The 18,111-nt window shown below is 41.8% G+C and overlaps 1 protein-coding gene across 3 annotated transcripts; it reads right to left on the bottom strand.

Moving 5' to 3' along the window:
* Nucleotides 1–7,405: 7,405 nt before the first annotated feature.
* PDP1 (pyruvate dehydrogenase phosphatase catalytic subunit 1) lies at nucleotides 7,406–15,015 on the bottom strand. Of its 3 annotated transcripts, XM_054290138.1 has the most exons (3): nucleotides 14,836–15,015; nucleotides 14,383–14,417; nucleotides 7,406–11,349 (listed from the first exon to the last, which is right to left on the bottom strand). In XM_054290138.1, the coding sequence occupies exons 2-3, from the start codon at nucleotides 14,411–14,413 to the stop codon at nucleotides 9,698–9,700; spliced, it is 1,683 nt and encodes a 560-aa protein (XP_054146113.1). In that variant the 5' UTR covers nucleotides 14,414–14,417; nucleotides 14,836–15,015; the 3' UTR covers nucleotides 7,406–9,697. The 3 variants fall into 3 exon arrangements, with proteins under 3 accessions (XP_054146113.1, XP_054146198.1, XP_054146076.1); XM_054290223.1 differs by lacking the exon at nucleotides 14,383–14,417 and having other exon boundaries at nucleotides 14,836–15,014; XM_054290101.1 differs by lacking the exon at nucleotides 14,836–15,015 and having other exon boundaries at nucleotides 14,383–14,678.
* Nucleotides 15,016–18,111: the final 3,096 nt, after the last annotated feature.

Genomic DNA, 18,111 nt, shown 5'->3' with positions numbered 1-18,111 from the left:
AATATGAGCAAGGAGGCTCTGACAAAGCTCAAATAGAAAAAGGAAGTGTTCTGCAAGAGGTAGAAGCAAGGATGGATAAAGTGCCAGGAATATAGAGATGCTGTCCAAGCATACAGGGGCAGGGTTAGAAAAGGCCGAACCCATCTGGAGTTGTGCCTGGTATGGAATTGTGGACAGCAGCAAAGACAAGTACATCACCTGCAAAAGCAAGACAAGGGAGAATGTGGGCCTGCTGCTGAATGGGATGGGGGATCTGGTAACAAGAAAGCTGAGGGACCTGTGTTTACTGGTACAGCCAGCCTTCAGGAACCTCATGCTCTCAAACCCGAGAGAAAGTCTGAAGCAAGAGGAAAAAGATAAAGTTAAGAAACATTTAACTAAAAAGAAAGGCATGTTAAAGTCAAAGGGACCTTATGGGATGTATCCATGCCTTCTGATAGTGCTGGCTGATGTCATTGAGGCTACTCAATTATGAAAGAATATGGTGATCAGGAAGAGTTCCTCAACTGTAGAAAAGAGTGAAGGTCACTCCTGCCTTCAAGTAGGACAAAGGTACAGGCTCATCACCCTCATCTCTGTCCTCTGGAAGGTGATGGAGCAAGCATTCCTGGAGAGCACCTCCAAATAATTGAAGGATAGGGTTATGGGGAGCAGCCAGTGTGGACTTCATAAGCACAGAGCCCTGTAATACAGTATAGGCATTGCTAGCAATGGGCCATAAGCTTTGTACTGAGTTTGCAAGGTCCCAGGATAGAGTCTTCCAACTTTATCCAAAATTCTTTTGACCTGCCTGAACCTTTACTTAAACTGGTTAGCTGCAACAGCAATTTTGCTAACTGAGCAGGAAGTTGAACTAGATGATGCCCAGAGGTTTCTGGCAACCCCCACTATTCTGTGAAAACAGTCTAATGAAATTCACCTAGAATTTGCCTCCCATTCAAGAAATGTACAGAGCATTTTTAAAATCCTTTGATTTAAGACAATTTCAATTTCCTCCTTATTCTGACTCTCTCCTTTTTTGACTCTAGTGAAGGAATGCTAAGCAGAGCTGACATGTTTGGGAGGAGTTTAGTGATACAGAATGTCTTATTCAAGTTCTTGATTAAAAAAAGAATGGCTTAGTTTAACTGAAATTTTAAGAAAAAAAAGATAACTAGCAAATAATGGATATTTAGTATTGATCTTCAGTGCTTCTTTGACAAGTAATTTAGCAAATTAATTTGTTTAAATCCTTGGTATTCAAGCATATGAAAGTTAATACACATTTTGACTCCAAGATGTCTTTTGCAGCCATTGTAACTTATGCTGCTTCTTAGTTTTTCTTACAAATACATCTGCAAAGAAATGTTTCTTGAGTAGGTCTGTTGAGTTTTTAAAATCAAGAGTAGATCACAACTGGTATTAATTTGCTCAAACATTATCTCTGTCCTTATAATTAACCACCAGCTTTTTGGATTTTTGCCTTTCTTTTACAAGAAAACCTGGAACTTACAATGGAAATTATTTGTTTGTTCTAGGCATGTTAGGCTTTTTGTTGGTTTTTTCAGCTGGAACAGGATATTTTACTTCATATTTTACAAAATTTCATCCAGACCAATAATGCTTTTATTGTCATGGTATATATAGGATTGCACTTACTTAAATGATTAAGCTTAAGATCTTAAGAGTAAAGTTTTCTTTTTACTTTGGGTTTTGTTTTCCTATAATGTTTTGCTGTCAGGTGTGGATGTATTACTGTCCCTGCTAGTCAAATGCTCTAGAATGCAATTTTTGCTTAGTTCAGTTAATAATTGATCGATTTCCTATTGGAAAGTCGAAATGTATGTTGCAGCTACATTCCTGGCAGGTCCTGCCCAAACAATCACACCATCACTACAGACATATTCACTGTTCTACTAAATTCTCACCAGTGGAATATTCTGGCAACTGAATTTTTCTCAGAGGAAGTTTCTGGAAGTGAAACACCCCTACAAGTCCTATTTTTATGCTATGATAAAAATTTTAGTTCTCTGCCTATGAAGCTGCCAGGCATCATGTGGTGCTCCCAGTTTTGCAAACAATTCAGTCATCTGATGATTTACTCCCCCCTTGGTAGTAGTAGTTGACCCAGTTGTCTCTGGTGGACTGGCAGGATCTCCAAATGCCTTGAGGAAATGCTTTCCATTTAAGGAACTCACATGGACACACCATTTGCATATTTGCAGCACTGTTCTGGGTGAGGGTGATTTAAGATAGACAAAATGAACTCTGTCTTCAGGATGGCAGCATTCACCTGAGGTATGGAGAACAAGAAAAACCTGTCGAACAAGGGAATGCCACAACCCTTAGCATTCATTTGGGCAGCAACTGATGGAATGCAGGAGAGCAAAACTTTCCCTTTGGCATTTTAACAACTGTGAAAATATCAGTATGTAGTTGCTTTTCACTACATTCTAAGCCAAACTTAACTTTTCATGGTCTACAAACATAGCCCCAGATGTTTTCAAAAACATCTGAGAAAAACCACACAGGTATCATTCAAATTAGAATGCCTGAAAAAGCCTGACAGAAAAAGAAAATGAAGTGACAAGTTCTCCTCAGCCCCGATTTTCTTTCCTTCACTTAGTTTTTTCTGACCTTTTTTCTTTCATCCTCACTCACAGCTTTCTGTCTCCTGTACTGAGGTGCCATTGCAATGTAAAAATCAGGAAAGTACTGTTTAGTAATGTGCACTGCCCTTGGATATTAAAATTCCCGGCACCCATGCATTTGACTTGTCTGTTCTCATATTTGCACAGAAACAGTAAACATTAAACATCAGAACAACAGCAGCTGATCTTTGTTCAGCTTTGGTTGCTTTGGTTTTTCTTTTTTTGGTTTTTTTTTTTTGATCTTCAGCTTAGACATTCAGTCATTTCTGATCTCTTCATCTGCTGTTTGCTTGTTTTCCTGAGCAGGACAATTTCACCAAGCATAACTGATGCAAGACCTTTCTCTTCATTCATAGCCATCTCTGATATTATTGTGGTTTACTTCTGCAGTTATTTTATGACACATACCTAAGTTTTCTTTCATGTGTGCAATTTCAGCTTTAAAGACACATTATATAACAGGTTTTTTCTCCCTTGCATTTTCCTACTTTATCCTGAATTTCTTAGGATTCACACTCTTGTATTTGTGTACTTTTGAAACACTCCATATTTTGTTGCTTATCTGAATCTGTCTCCTAACTTCCTATTCCCATTTTGGTCACTGCTTCACAGCTTATGATGGGCTTTTTATGTCTCATCTCAGCTAGACAGACCTTGTGTCTCCTATTTTTTTTTTTTTTTTAAGAGTTAGCTGCTGCAGCCAGTGAGATTTTCCAAGCACTCTTCCTGCAGGTACCCTGTGAACACTTGATCCCATATCAAAGGGACTTTTATGATTCTCTGACTTCAGAACTGAGCTTTTAATATCACTACTGTGATAGGCTTCAAATGCTCCTTTAAGCTGCAGTATTGAGAAATAAGACCTATAACACTCCAATACCTCTATATTAATGCAGGTTAGCAAATACAGCAGACATCAGAATTGTCTTTTAGCAGTTTAGTCACGATATGACTGAATATCACGGTCTGAACCCTAGTCATAGCTCAGACAATTTTAATTCCCAAAATTTTGTATAATACAGTGGCTTTAAAATGCAGTAAATCAGCTTAAATGCTTGTAATCTACAAACCTGGAGAGCCTATGTTATTTCTGGGCAACTTTCTCATTACATTTTTCTGTCAGTTGGATTTTCTCAACAGCTCCTCACATATTCTCCACTAAGTAGCAGGAGTAGAGAGGAGCCTTCCTCAGGTGTGACAAGTGTCTCATACACATTGATTCCATAGAAGATAGATTCTTTTCACCTGTTTGAACATGATTTGGCATGAAGTTATATAAACATGGCCCAAATGTCAAAAATCCCTAAATACTAAGTGTCTGTTGAAAATATACATGAATTCTATGCTTAGCTGTCCTTCTGACACTGAGCTAGACAGCCTCTCAGACTCCTTAGTGTCAGTGTTTGCTAAGCAGTGAATGGTACTTTAGTGTTCCAGATCAGCCTCAGAAGACAGACACAGGACTGCCTTGCATTGCCACACTGCAGTGCTGCCAAGCCACCCGCCAGAAGACTCTTCTGCCTTCTGTACTATCAGCTCTAAGTTCAGGCTCTGTTCCTTCCTTAATTAATATTTCAGCCTTTTACAAGCTGAACTATTTTGATAAAAAGACATTATCTCCTCAGTTTTGGAAATTTTACTTTTTCATATAAAGGGGGACTATGTAAAGACCGGGAGCTGGTCTTGAGATTGAGATTTGTAAAAGAATGAGTAGAAGAACATAGATTCCTCTGATCAGCTGTGCTGGAAGCTTTACAGATTCCTACTCATGCAAGCAAGAATGAGTGCTGAACACTGTTCCAAGTGAGGCTTCAGAGGTTATGCCAAGGAAATTGTATGCTGCTCACTTAATTGTTAAACATTGGCAGGGCTCTGGAGCAGGGGAGATAAAGAGTCCTTGGTGTAACAGCAACACCTCGCAGTGCACAGCAGTGACATCCTACACACCATCTGTGCAGGGCAAAAATGACACTGGGGCTTGAGCTGCACTTCCACGTACCTTAACAGTCAGAGCAAGAACAAGCCCTTAGAATAAGGCTAATTACAGGACTGTTAGGTACAAGACAATAATAAAAACTCTGAAGTAATTATGCAAAAGTGGCAGATGCAAAAACTTCAGGACTACCATACCTATGAAGACCTAGGGAAAAATGTTTAAGATTTGCCTCCAGAAAACACCTAAATGGAATTACCTATGGGTGGACAAGGTGACAAAGTTTCTATTGTGCTCAGTGGAGTTGAATGTAGGCATGGCATGGGTTGAACAGCTACTGAGATCCCAGAGCACGTGCTGAACACAGCTCCACCACCTCTAAAAGGCACTTCAACACTCACAAGGCAGCACACACACAAGTACCCAAGTCAGGTGTCTTAAGAAGAAGCTGGTAAGGAATGTGCCATAAGCAACAGTACTTTTACATACACAGGAATACACCAACTTGTGCAGGGAAATTTGAGCTAGCTTCAGAGTAGCAGGGTGGCAGCATGCTGTAAAAATGAATACACTTTGCTTTTTAGCAGGAGCAATAAATCCCTATTAAACACTGCTGTGCTATGGCTAGGTCTTCTGTACAGCAGCCAGGTTTTGTTAAGAGAAAGATTTACTTTTCCCCTGTAGAAGAGGCTGCAACCAGGGAAGCAACATTCATTCCTCTCCCAGCTGCCTAAACCTGGGAACACCAACTAATTACTATTAACCTACTATTACTAGTTAAATCACCTTGCACAAAATGCAAAAATTAAAAGCAATAATATTCTTGTTATTAGCCCAGCTGTTGCGCTACCACAGAGGGCAAAGAAGTACTAGGGATGAGCAACAGGCAAGGTTACAGAATGAATGACTATAGGCTTATAGCAACTTTGACAGACTCATTCCATTAATACAGAGCTTCTGAATGAAACTACGCTTAATATATGGCTGTGTGTCAGCTCATGGGTACTTTCCTGTTAACACCAATGATTTCCCTATTTATTGGGCATTTTTCCTGTCTTGCAGCATCAGGTGACATGAACATGATAGGCTACCCTAAGTACACATTTTGGATATTAAAACTGACCAGTTTGTTCATAATGCTATAAAATAGTTTGGTATTCACAAGTTTTATTAAAGAGGATTTTCTATCTAGGAAATCTAATAAAAAGTCTAATAAAGGAAGCACAATTTTTCTGTTCAGATAAAGATTCACCATGAGGATTGTGAACAGCCTGCTGCATAAAACATCCCCTAAAATCTGTAAGACTGATTACTAACTTACCCAGACTAGGAACCATAACTGATATGTACTTTGCAGTTATTTTTCTTTTTTTTTTGTATCTTCAACACAGAAAGAGGCTATATAGGGAGAACAATCCTAAAACAATCTTGTACTGGGTGGTCCTTATTTTTTCAGCTGGAGAACTTTCAGTCTACTCCTTTTATTTGTTAAGTTCTAAAAAAAACCCAGAATCTAATTTCGTATTAATTATCACAAACAAAATAAAGTACCTGCTTACCATGGTATATACTGAATGGTGCTTGTATTTTCTTATGCTTAAGTTTTATGTAATCCTGGAAAGCTTCATGACTGATTAGGTGGGTCATTTGCAAGAAAAGCAGTTTCAGAAGACCTGCACACTGATCAATACCTAAGATAAGTTGTTTGGCATTTTTTTACCCTCACACCTGGCAGAACAGATAGGAACAGATCATTTATGCATCTCAGATTGCTTTTCATTTTGCCACACAATGCTCCTGCCAGCTTATACTTAATTTGTGATCCAGTTATGAAAGTCAGATTATCCTTTCTCCCTACCCAGAAATTTATTGTTAATACTCACAAGCAGCAAATAAAACAGCAGGTGTAACCAGCATTGTAACAACAGACTTATCTATTGCATTGCAAATATAACCACCACCATGTCAGTGGTGTGAGCAATAATGAAACTGGTCAAGGAAGCTTTTGAATACAGATCTACATAAGCTTCAATTAGAAACAACACCCTGACATGGGTTGTGCTTCAGTATTCGGATGGATGGGATTCAAATACAATGCACAAACCACTGAACACAAGGGAACAGAGTTAACAGAGCCTTAAGCTGGAACTACAGATAACATATCTCCCACTCCTCTTATATAGTATTATTGTTGAACTGACACATTCATCGAGAACAGTTTTGAAGATTAAGGTAAATCTGATGTTGACTGTCAAGATTCAGCCATCCTCCATGGCTGAACCACGTATCTGCAGCTGTGAAATCCTTATTTGACAAAGTAATCCCAGCATCACCCTTATATGCACAATATCTGTACTTTCCACAATGCAACAATTCTGGCAGACAAGGCAAGTGTGTCCTCAGCCTGTGGCACAGGAGCTGTTTCTGTTTAGCTCACCATCAGCTCATTCTTGCCCCAATTTAATCTGCACATATTTTAGACTGTTTGTGAAATGCTGTATTGCTTTATACAGAGTACAGTACCCAGCTTTAAAATCCAAAATGCAGCTGCTTCCTCAGCAGCACTGCCCCTGAAGGTACTCATGAGGTGCTGGGAACGAGACACACAGCAATTCTGATGGAAGGATCTGAGCTTTGCTGCCTGGGGGAGGCAGCAGCAGCATGCCTGAGGCAGGGTGGTACTGAGCCTCACAGCAACACTGAAGCACTCTGAACCTCAATTCTGTTTCCATTTATACTTTGGTCTCCTTGGCCATCTGAGTATTCGTAACAGGGATCACACTAAAGAACAAAGTCCTAGCAGAACAGATACCACATTCTACATCAACTCAATACACATGGATTTCTGCATAATTGATCATTTTATTGGAATCTGTTAAAGGATGTTTGTTCAGATCACCTGTTCAGCAGGCAGTTATGCTGCTTCTGTTCACTGCATACATACTGAGCAAGTCTCCAAGCAATACATAAATATTGTCTGACCCCATACTTAAGTATCTTTACTACAAAAGGCAGCTTCTCCTCAACAAAAGTTGTATCCATGGGACCAATGTGCATTTCTTCTAGCTATAACTTGTACCAAATCTGTATCAACAATTGTAGGTTAAATACATCAATGCAGGTTAATAGAGCTTTAACAGTAAAAAAAGTAAGAAAGTTAAATACTGCAACAGCTGAGATACATACTGCATTTGAATGATAGAACATAGTCTATTGACCTAGTTAATGACACAGTCACCAAAACACAACATACAGAAGCAATGTCAACTGCCAGTACTTGTCTAAGCATTTTAGTTTCCCTTTTCCCTTCAAATAAAGAAGGGTTGTGTACATCTTGAATGTGAACTTAGCATCATTAACCTTACAGCAATACTGATGCTGATAGTTAAGGTTAGGTAGAGACATAGTGAAGCTGCAGGCCACTGAGTACACAGCATTTGTGAGTTTGAGGAGCCAATGTTTACTATAGCACAGCTTCATTGTTCAAACTAAGTGCACCCTATGGACAGTAACATTAATTGGCAAGACATATTTAGTAAAAAATGCCACTTGAGAAACCTAGCATATTTCAGTTAAGTGTGGATTTAACTAGCTATGATGAGGGCTAGGGAGGTATTTTAACTGAAACACCTTGGTAAAGTGAAATAAGCTGACATATCACTGTTTTCTAGAATCCAGGAATAAAGTTAAATGTGTTCACTCAGTCATCAAGGACTAGGATTTCAGCAGGCATTTCAGGTTTTAACCTAAGGGCAGGTTAAAATAAATCTGTACACAATGCAACATACCTCAAATAGATGCAATGATGACCAATTAGCTGTCAGTCTCTACTTTTACCATTGCAAGCCCAACAATTTTGGCACACAAGTACAGCCAATCTTCAAATTCAACCATTCCAAGCCAGAGCCATTTCAGAGACTGCTCTGCAATACTATTCTGGACTGTAGAAACATGCATACACCAGCTGCCCAGAAACACACAACTAAAAGAAGTTGCTAGAAATAGCCACTGAACATACACATGCATGCCAGTCAGCTTCCCAATTAAAATGCTATATACAAGCCATACTTCAATTTTTTAAATTTGTAGTTTTTCACCCAACTTACACATATGAGTTCAAGTGAAGGGCAGTATTGTGACCTTTTGAAATACCCAAAATGAAAATGAGTGCAAGTTACAAAGCTACAAAGAGGTTAGCAATGATTTCCTGATCTTTTCAGGTGAAAAATTATTTAGTAGCTAAGCAATGCCAGGGAGAGGTGGAGTCCATGAAGGACGTGGCCTTTAGGAAAGCAAACACAGCCGTAACCAAGAATACTGAATTTCCAAAAAGTCTGAAAATTTCTTCACACTGAAAACTGAAGTCCTCCATGAAGTTATCTGCTACCTCGCTGCATGTTGTAATGTTATTGCCCTACAAGTTGTGCAGAAAACCACAGCCAAGTATTAATGCACAAGAAATTTAGAAATTACCGTGCATAAGATATGATTAAACTGTAGCAGAATCTCAGGTATTGATTATGGCTTAGACCCGCCTTGAAAGTCAACACTTAGGCAAATATCCTTATGTGAATGACACGGTCCATATGAAAGTGAGACAACTTTGTCACACTGAAGACTTACTTGGTTCAAGTGACCATCTACTTAGAAGAAACAGTAGACAATATATTCACAGATAACCATTGCAAGAATTAGCCCTGTAAAAAAATTCAACAATACTTTTTACTTATCGTTTCCTTAAATGTATATATTTGCAGATATTTTATAAGCAAGCTGTTTCTTGACCAGCCAGATCTTGGATAGTGAATTCTTTATCCTACTTCCTCCCTCATCCAAATTTGCCAAACTCAAGACATTGTTTTAGCAGCATTCATGAAATCAATAGTGCAAAGTTGTTATAAAAAACTATTTTCCCAGGCTAGGACATCCTCTTCAAGTTTTGTATTGGGTCAATAGCACTTCCCATGTTTTTAGACCTCTGGGGAAAGGCAGGAACAATAGATATGCTGAATCTAACAAATGAAAATTGTTTGCCAAAGGCTTTTTTGAATTTTATTTTTGGGTGGATTTTTTAAAATTTGCTGCTCATACTGGCCCTTGTTACGACTTTAGTAACTAGTTCACTGCATTAAATTCACAATTCCTCATTTTGATATGCGCCTATAACATGTGAATTGAACTGCACCACAATAATTGTAATGTCATCTCTATACATTCGAGCCAGCTCTTCTGGAAGACTCAGCATCTTGGACAGTCGCTCATGATCCACAGTTCCAAACTCATTGTTACCCACTGCATGACGTATCAGGTGAGTTGCTGCATTCTGATCTTCAAATACTGAAGAGATTCTTGCTCTCCTTTCTGTTAAGAGACCATGCATCTGTCCCAAAGTTACCTTATAGCCACCAACAGCTATTGGCTGTTGGTGGTGAACACCAGTGAGGTACTCCCCCACAATTCTAGCCACATCTTGCCTGTGCATTGTCTCCCACAGCCCATCCGTGGCCAAAACCAGGAATTTATCCTGTGGCCGTAACCTGTGATGGATGACTTCTGGTTCAGCTGTGAGGTATGGGGGAGTGTAATAGTTTGGAGGAATAAACTTGGTATATTCATTGTCATTCAGCTGATCTGGGCCTGATTCCACTACTCTCTTCTGCAGTTCAATACTCCATTTAAACTTCACATCACCAAAAGCTCTGAAAGGCATCAAGAGACCCAAGAGACGATCTTGTTTCACAAGACTTTTCTCTTCAGACTTTGGATGCTCCATTTTCACACGTTCCACTTCATGTTCATTTTGTGCATTGTGGTCATAGGACAAAGTAACTGCAGACCAAGATCCATCCTCCTCCTGAACGCCGAGCATCGCTCTGCTGTCACCTGTGTTAGCAACGTGCAAGTCAACACCATCCACGTGGGCTACACAGGCAGTAGAGCCAGAAAATGCTACTCGCAGTACTAGGTAGTTGAGAAAAGAATTTGGATCTCCTACTTGAGCTTCCAAAGAAATATCATTATCAAGCCTCTTAAAGGCATTAATTAAAGCTTCTCTCACATCAGTAGTCTCCCCACTGTTGAGATCAATCAGCTCCTGCCAGTAAGTTCTTAGACTGTTGAAGTAAAGCTTGGAAGCCTCTTTGCTAAAATAATCGTTGGGGTGCTTGTGCCACTGTAAAATGGGCAACAGAGCTCTGCCACTCTCCACAGCATTTTCTATTTCAAGTAAAGTTTCATGAGGTAACAAAGAGACAGCAATGTAGTAAAACAGTCTTTCACTGACAGCTTGAGCACAAGCACAGCCTGCATGGCCATCAAACACACCCAGAAGCATCCCTCTTGTCTGTAAACAAGTGGCAGCACTCCTCCGGTCCTCTATCGGAGCATTAGCAGGCAACTGGTTGCTGTCGAAGCCAAGAACAGAACTTACATTTTTACCATCAAATTCTGGGACTTTGAAACTGTATTCATTTGCCTTCAGGATGCTGTTGACCTGCGGAGGGGTGAGGTAAAACCTCTGTGGTGTAGAAGCATAATCCCTTGCGTGAATAAAGTTATTAAAGTGCTCCTTTGGCCTGCAAAGTGCCGCAAATTTCTTCTGTGGTGCATATCTGAAGTGACTGTGAGCAAAATGAGATGACAAACAACACAGATGTTTATGGTGGCAGTAGCACGCAGTACTGCCTATTCTGCTAATCTCACAGTTACGAATCAATGGGAACAGATGAGCTGGTGCTGGCATGGCATCAGACAACAATGGCAGCCTGGAGCTTCGGACTGGAATTGCTGAAAGACAAGAGAACAACTATGCTTAGCGGGACAGCTAAGAGATTTCTCCTCCCCAGAATTCTGTGTTAAGATGTTTACAGCTCCTAACCAAGTTGCTTATTATATGGAGTTCATAGCTTCAAAGGACTTGACAAAGAAAGGCATTGCAAGGTGCTCATTTATAGACACTACACTGGGCTGTAACAAAAAAGCTAAACCATACTTCAGCACAGGTATTTTAGCTCTGATACCCACTCAGACAGCAGGCAGGAAGTGAAAGCATCACCCAGACAGTCAATGAACCCTCAAGCAACTTAGCAAAATAGTTAGCATGGAGCACTCTACAGAATTGCCACAGGATTTTACAGCTATCTGCTTTCCTGGTGATTTCATAGCTGACAGAGACAGATGTGGCACACAAGGAAGGAAACTCCTTCTGTAACACTGAAGAAGAGAAAGCATCTAACAGGGAGACTTAAGAAACCACTCTGAGATGACATACAGCAAAGATTGCTTAGACAGCAGAAGCAAGAAGTAGGTGATAGAACTGATATTCTTTATGCAATCAGAAGTCCATAGAGGGTTTGGTTTCCTTCCCCCCTTTGACATGTAAAGCTTCAAACTTGTGTTACATATATAAAACAGCCACAGCAACCTATGCAGCAATTTTCTAGCTTAAGATGTTAAGTATGAGAGGTAAAAAAGAAATACAGCTTTCCAACAGCTATTCCATCCCAGTACATTTTAAGATTATAAAACACCTTGAAAGGCTACTCAATTGAAGGCCTATATGCAAATTGTTTGCTTCCTTGACTAGAACAGAGCCTTGCACAATACTCTAGAGCTAGTTTAGACCACTGGTATCTGAAGAAATATTCTACTGCTACTTGCCACATCTAAAAGCTTTCCATATTTTTCACTTCCCTGCAGAGTATGCTGGCACACTCTTCCTTGTCTCCATTTACATACCAAATCACAACATTAGTGAGAGTGCCTCTCAAAAGCCTTATTCACTGTGCCTCATTATCAGGAAGTCTTTTACAATGTAATACTTGAGAGACAACTCCAGAGTGGAGGTGGAGTTGAACTCTGCCTTGTGTGAAGTACACACGTTTAAGGCAAATGCAATTTTCTCTTTTATGATCAAGTTTCATTGCAGAAGCTTTTTCTCAGAAGAGGCCATTAGAAGGCTTAGTGCAGTCATAAGCATGAATCTATCAGCACTGCTAGATGTCAAATTGTTTTACTCAAGAAATGGATATTGCTGTGTTATGCATCAGTCAGTAAATGGATTTTTTTAGCCAAGCAGGCATACCAGTATTTCAGAGGCGACTCAGCCTCAATAAAATATGCAACAAGCTCCAGTACTCAGTCTAAAGGATCATGCAATATAGGAGAAATTGCATTTTGCAGTTTCTATTAGCTTTCCACAGCTTCAGCTGTGATTCTGGTCACCTGGGCAGGCTGAGAAGTGTCTGGAAACATACAACACTCCATACCCCATTCTCCTTGCTTCAAGAAAGGGAAGTAAGCCATATTTTCTCTTCCTTGTTTGCTCTTTTTAAGTAAACCAGACTAGAGCCCATTTCTGTGTTACATGACATCTAAGTGCTGAAAGCAGAGTACAGTTCATGTTTCTGTCACTCCACTGACTCCCCAGTACTAACGAGTGACTGCTGTACATTGGTAAAAACTCTCCTGAGTCCCCCACTGACAGCTGAAGATTGAAGTTTTCTGTTGTGCAGGCACCAGGAAGAGCCTGGGCTGTAGTCCAGATGCCCAGGAGCAGTGAATTGGCTGAAGCTTCCAGATGCATACTGAATTTATGGTAGCCATTTGCTTCTCCAGTCCAGGCTCCACATGCACAAGCACGACAGCAGGAGACTGTAACTCCAAATATAGATTTTAAATTCTATTCAGTGCCTTCTAATTATATAGGAGCTATTTTGGTAACAGTTTTGTACATTTCTTCACATGACATTTAAAAGCAACAATTTTGTTTAAGGTTCTGTGGATGTGCCCAGCCCACAGCAACACCTCCCCTTAGACTCCACCTGGATCAAGCTGTCCTGACTGCTCAGCATTTATGTTCAGTGCTGACCCACAGTGGTGCCTCAACTGCTCAGACAGTTTTTTTGCTTCATGATGAAGCAAAAATACAAATGTATTGCTGCTGTAACAGTTCTGCAATGCCACCAGAGGATATCTTCATAACTTTTAATCATTAGCTTATCAAATGAAATCCACAAGGAAGTAGTAAGAAGTTGGCCTCACATCTTCCATGGCTCATATCATTTACAGTAGATCTATGCCAGCTTATGAGATCAGTCTGTTTCACATACCAGCTCCAATAATTCCAAGTTGATTAAGTAAATGCCTAATTCCAAGTGTCCATGAACTGAAATTAAAGTCTCTCCCACTCACCCCTACAACACAGCTGCCCATATATAACCAGACACTTCAGCTGCCCTTCGAATAATTAAGATCCAAAGATCATTATAGTTGATCAAAAGATGGCAGAGAAGAAAAAGAAGTAGAAATGGTACAGTTCAATCAAGATCTGTCAAGATACTAGAATCAATCCAGTGTCAATACCTCTCCAAGCCCAGAGCAGAATACAAGCGCTATTTTTCAAGCTGTAAATACAATACGACCAATAATGGGTCAGATGGTAAACTTAAGGGGTTTTGTAGTATTACACTAAAAAAACCAGGAAAATGTTCCACCTTTCTTTACTAAAGGCTCGTTATAGCCATACTGTTAGGGCTAACCGGCACTGCACAGACAGGTTCCTCCAAAACACTGTGCCAAAGACACCTACGGCTTCAGATAAAAACACTCAAGTGCCTCCTTTCCTACACCTGACAGACCTGAACGAACCAGCTGGAGAAGACGGGGAGGTGGCGAGGAGGAATAAGAAGCATTCCACACAAGCAGCACCGTTAATCCTTCCCTCCGGCCTCAGCCCGCAGACACAGCCCAGCCTCGCAGCCTCTTCCCCGGCTCCCATCCGACCCCCGAGCCCGTCGCTCCACAAAGAGAGATACATACCGATCCGCCTGGGCCCAGGACATACACACATTCTCCTGTCACAACATGAAGCCGCCAACATCCACAAAGCAGAAGCCCGGGGGGCGGGGGGAGAAGCAAGGCAGAGAGTTTGTTAGAGAAGACGTAGAGCTCCGGCACGGAGGTGGGACGGCAGACAGGAGGAGACAAGCACACACAGCCGTTCTGCGGGAGCGCCGCTGCTGCCGCTCGCCCAGCGATGGGACCGAGCCAGGTCCGCAGGGACCGCCCGAACCCGCCGCCCGCGCGGGCACCGAGCCCCGCCGGCCCCGCTCTCCCTTCCGGCAGGGCGGCAGGCAGGGCCCGCTCTCGCTGCGCGCCGCCGCGGCGGATTCCGCTGCCCGCTCAGGCGCTGCGCGGCCCCGACATGGCCGCCCCTCCCCAGCCGCCCGCCCGCCTCCGGCACGACCACCTCCTCCCGTCCCGGGCACAGACCTGGGCCTTTCCCGGGCGGCTCGGGGAGACGGGCGGAAGGACCGTACGGCACGGAAAGGGAAGCGGGTGGAAGGACAGGACCGCGCCGCCCGGACCGCACCCGCCACTGCCAAACCCCCCGACAGCCACCACCTCACGCCCGCGGCCGCCGCGCCTTTATAAAGGGCCCTGCGGCGCGCGGCGCGCCGCCCATTGGCTGCAGAGGAGGGCAAGGCGGGCACGTGACGCGGAGGCTGAGGGAGCGCGCGGGGGGCGGAGGAGAAGGAGGGGGCGATGCGTGCGCGCGCACCGCGCAGGGGCGGGAGGGCGCGAAGGCAGCGGCGGCGCGCGCGCGCGCGCGCGCGCGCTGTGTCCGGCCCCTCCCCCAGGGGTCCGTGAAGGCCGGGAGAGCCCGCGGGGCGCGTTTGGAGCGCTTTGGGCAATGGGGCCGGGGCTGCTTGCCCTGGAATGTTCCTGAAGTGCCTTTAACAGGCACGAGGCACGGTGACTCCGCCAGAGACCGCTGCAGCCTGTCCCCTAAGCCAGGGACCCCTCTGCCCTGAGAAAGCCCTCCACACTCCTTTGGTCAGGAGTCACACAACTTCTGACTGTTATGGAGACCCAAAATGGGAAAATGTCTAAGTTTTGTAGAGTGTATTGCCATTTACTCTGAATTCCTTTAAAAGACTGGTGCTTTTTGAGGTTTTTCCCCCTTGAAATGTTCAAGTTGACTTGCAGTCACAAAGCTTATTAACTCTGCCAGAGACCACTGAAACTTGTACTGAAACATGGGGGGTTATGTTTGGTTTTGTGGGGTTTTGTTTGTTGTTTGCTTTATTTGGTTTTTTGTTTGGGGTTTTTTTGGTTTTGGTTTTTGTTTTTGTTTTGTTTTTTTTTTGCTTTTGTTGGTTCTTCATTTTATTTTGTGGTTTTTTATTTGTTTGTTTTTTTAATTAATTTGCCCCTTGATGTTTTGTTTTCTCCAGAATCCCTGGGGGCAGAGCAGGCTGCTGTGCAATGAAGAAGACCAGAGCCCTCCCTGCCCTGACGTCCCCACATTGCTGCCCTCACTGCCAGCAAGGAATGGTTTGAGGCCAATGGCCACGAAGAAGGAGCAGCCCTTCCCTAGAAGGGCTCCAAGTTCCTCCCGGTGCAGCAGCAGCAGTGGCCTCCCCTCCCTCCTTTCTCTCCCCTCTCTTATTTACTGTCCTGTCCCTGTTCCACATCTCTCGGGCAACACTCAACTTTGCATGTTCTCCTGAAGTTCTCTGATCCACACTTTCTCTTCATGTACATTTCTGAATATGGAAAGTACATAAGTTCAACAGTATTTTGATTTCTTTGATCATCTCTCTGTTTACAGATGCCTGTGCTCTCACACCTTACTATTTTTCAGGGTGTCTGGGATGCCCACTTTGTTCTATGTTATTAGCAGCAGATGTTAGCAAGCCTTGGGATGTTGCAATTCCCTCAGCAGCTGTAGCAAAACATAGATTTTTGACTATACTTAAGTCTTTACTCAGTTGGTAGGATGTGTACAGCTGTGTACCAAAACCAGGAGAAGAAACAAAGAAAAATCTGCACTTAGTGCCCAGAAGACTCAAGAGGTCTACTTGAAATGTGAGAGTATGGAAAGTACTGCCCTGTGACCCTCTGTGTGAAAATCAGCTAGAAAGATAAAATGAAGCCATCCTTAGAAATACAAGTCTTTCATGGTAGTAGTTGAAAACACTGAGTATTAGAAATTTCATTTATTGGTGTTCTGGGTGACTTTTGAGACATTTATTTGTTTATCCAGAATGGTATGCCATTCTAGATAAACATTCTTCTCTTTGAGGCTTATTTTAGAAGTAAAAAAAAAAAGGTATCTGACAGACACCATTATACATTGAAAACTTCATTAAACAGCATGGAAAACAAATTATTTGCATTCCTTTTTAATGGTAGCATATGGTTAAAAATAGATTGCAAGCATGTGCTGAAATAACAAGCATTTACATAATTTTCTTCTTGCAGCAAGAGTGACTGCAAGGTCTCCAAGTTTAGACATTTTCTTACAGACTGTGTAAAGGTGAACTATCAAGCCACCTTCTTAGCTTGTCAGAAGGAAGAAGGCTGTGGAAAGACAGACCTCTGCCTGGGTGAATTTGATTCATCTTTCTAGGAGCAGATACAGAGAAACGGACTGGGATGAAGTCACCACCGATCACCTAATATTCCTCTAAGTGAGGAGTTTGTAGAGTGGCTTCATGTATGACTTTCCCAGAGAATGTTGCTGTTTAGAGTTGCCTACCTAGAAAAAAAATTCCACAAAATAGTTAGCATTTAGCACTCTTGTCTTCAGATCATCTTGTGCCCATTAGTTCAATTCTCTGTAATTTGCTGTGAAATTGAAAGGTTAGTGATAAACAGCTCCCTGTTTATTGATTTAATTATCCTTTTCTTCCTGATTTAAGGCCAGGAGAGGAGCTGCTTTTAGAGCTGGTCTTGGAATTTGTAGCTCCCTGCCTCACAGCATCCTATTGATATATCTGAACATTAGACAAAATTTGAATTTTAAAATACCGAGTGAGAAAAGATTGTGGTCTTAGCAGCCACATAGAAATCCCACCAATTAGAGACAAAATGCTAAAATTTGGCTGGTATTTTGCTTCTTGAGCTTATTGAGTTAGCTGGTGTGCTGCCAGAAGTTGGATGTTGCAATTTAACTGGAAGTTAGATTTTCCTTCTCTTCATCTTGCTGCTGCCAGACCTTTTTGTGCAGCTTTGAGCAACACTCTGTTTTTGCTGAATCTAAAGAATAAAAATATTCTAATGAATAAAAACATGTTGTTCCACATTTTAACATTTTACACCAGAGAGTGATGGAAAAGGAATTACTTGTAACTACTTCAAGGTATGCAAAGTCTCCCTGCTTCCCTGGATCAACAGAGTGTAACAAGAGACATCAGTTCTTGTCTTATGTGCCTGTTGCCAGCAGTGGCTAATTCTGCACTGCAGAACCAACAGGCAGCTATGCATTATCACTGCAGCCAAAGTGCTGCAGCACTTACCCTAACACACATTTCCAGAAAAACTATTAGAGATCATCAAAATCAATTTTCATTTGAAATCAAGTGTTTGCAATAAACTTCTAGTTTAAATGGGTTTTTGTGCCTGATGTATAAATATTTTATTGATTCATTTTTATTGACTCATTTTTACTGAAAGCTAGTTCAGGAGCACAGGATAATATTTCACCCGTTTTTATATCCCTTGACTCCTTAACATTCTTATGAGATCTTTGCACACAATGTT

This window comes from Melozone crissalis, unplaced genomic scaffold (genome assembly GCF_028551555.1).
Source record: "Melozone crissalis strain CALT ecotype California unplaced genomic scaffold, PUWL_Pcris_2 ptg000002l_1, whole genome shotgun sequence".
Lineage (NCBI taxonomy): Eukaryota > Metazoa > Chordata > Aves > Passeriformes > Passerellidae > Melozone > Melozone crissalis.
The sequence above is the reverse complement of the archived record's forward strand: the minus strand, read 5'-3'. Positions and strand labels throughout refer to the sequence as shown.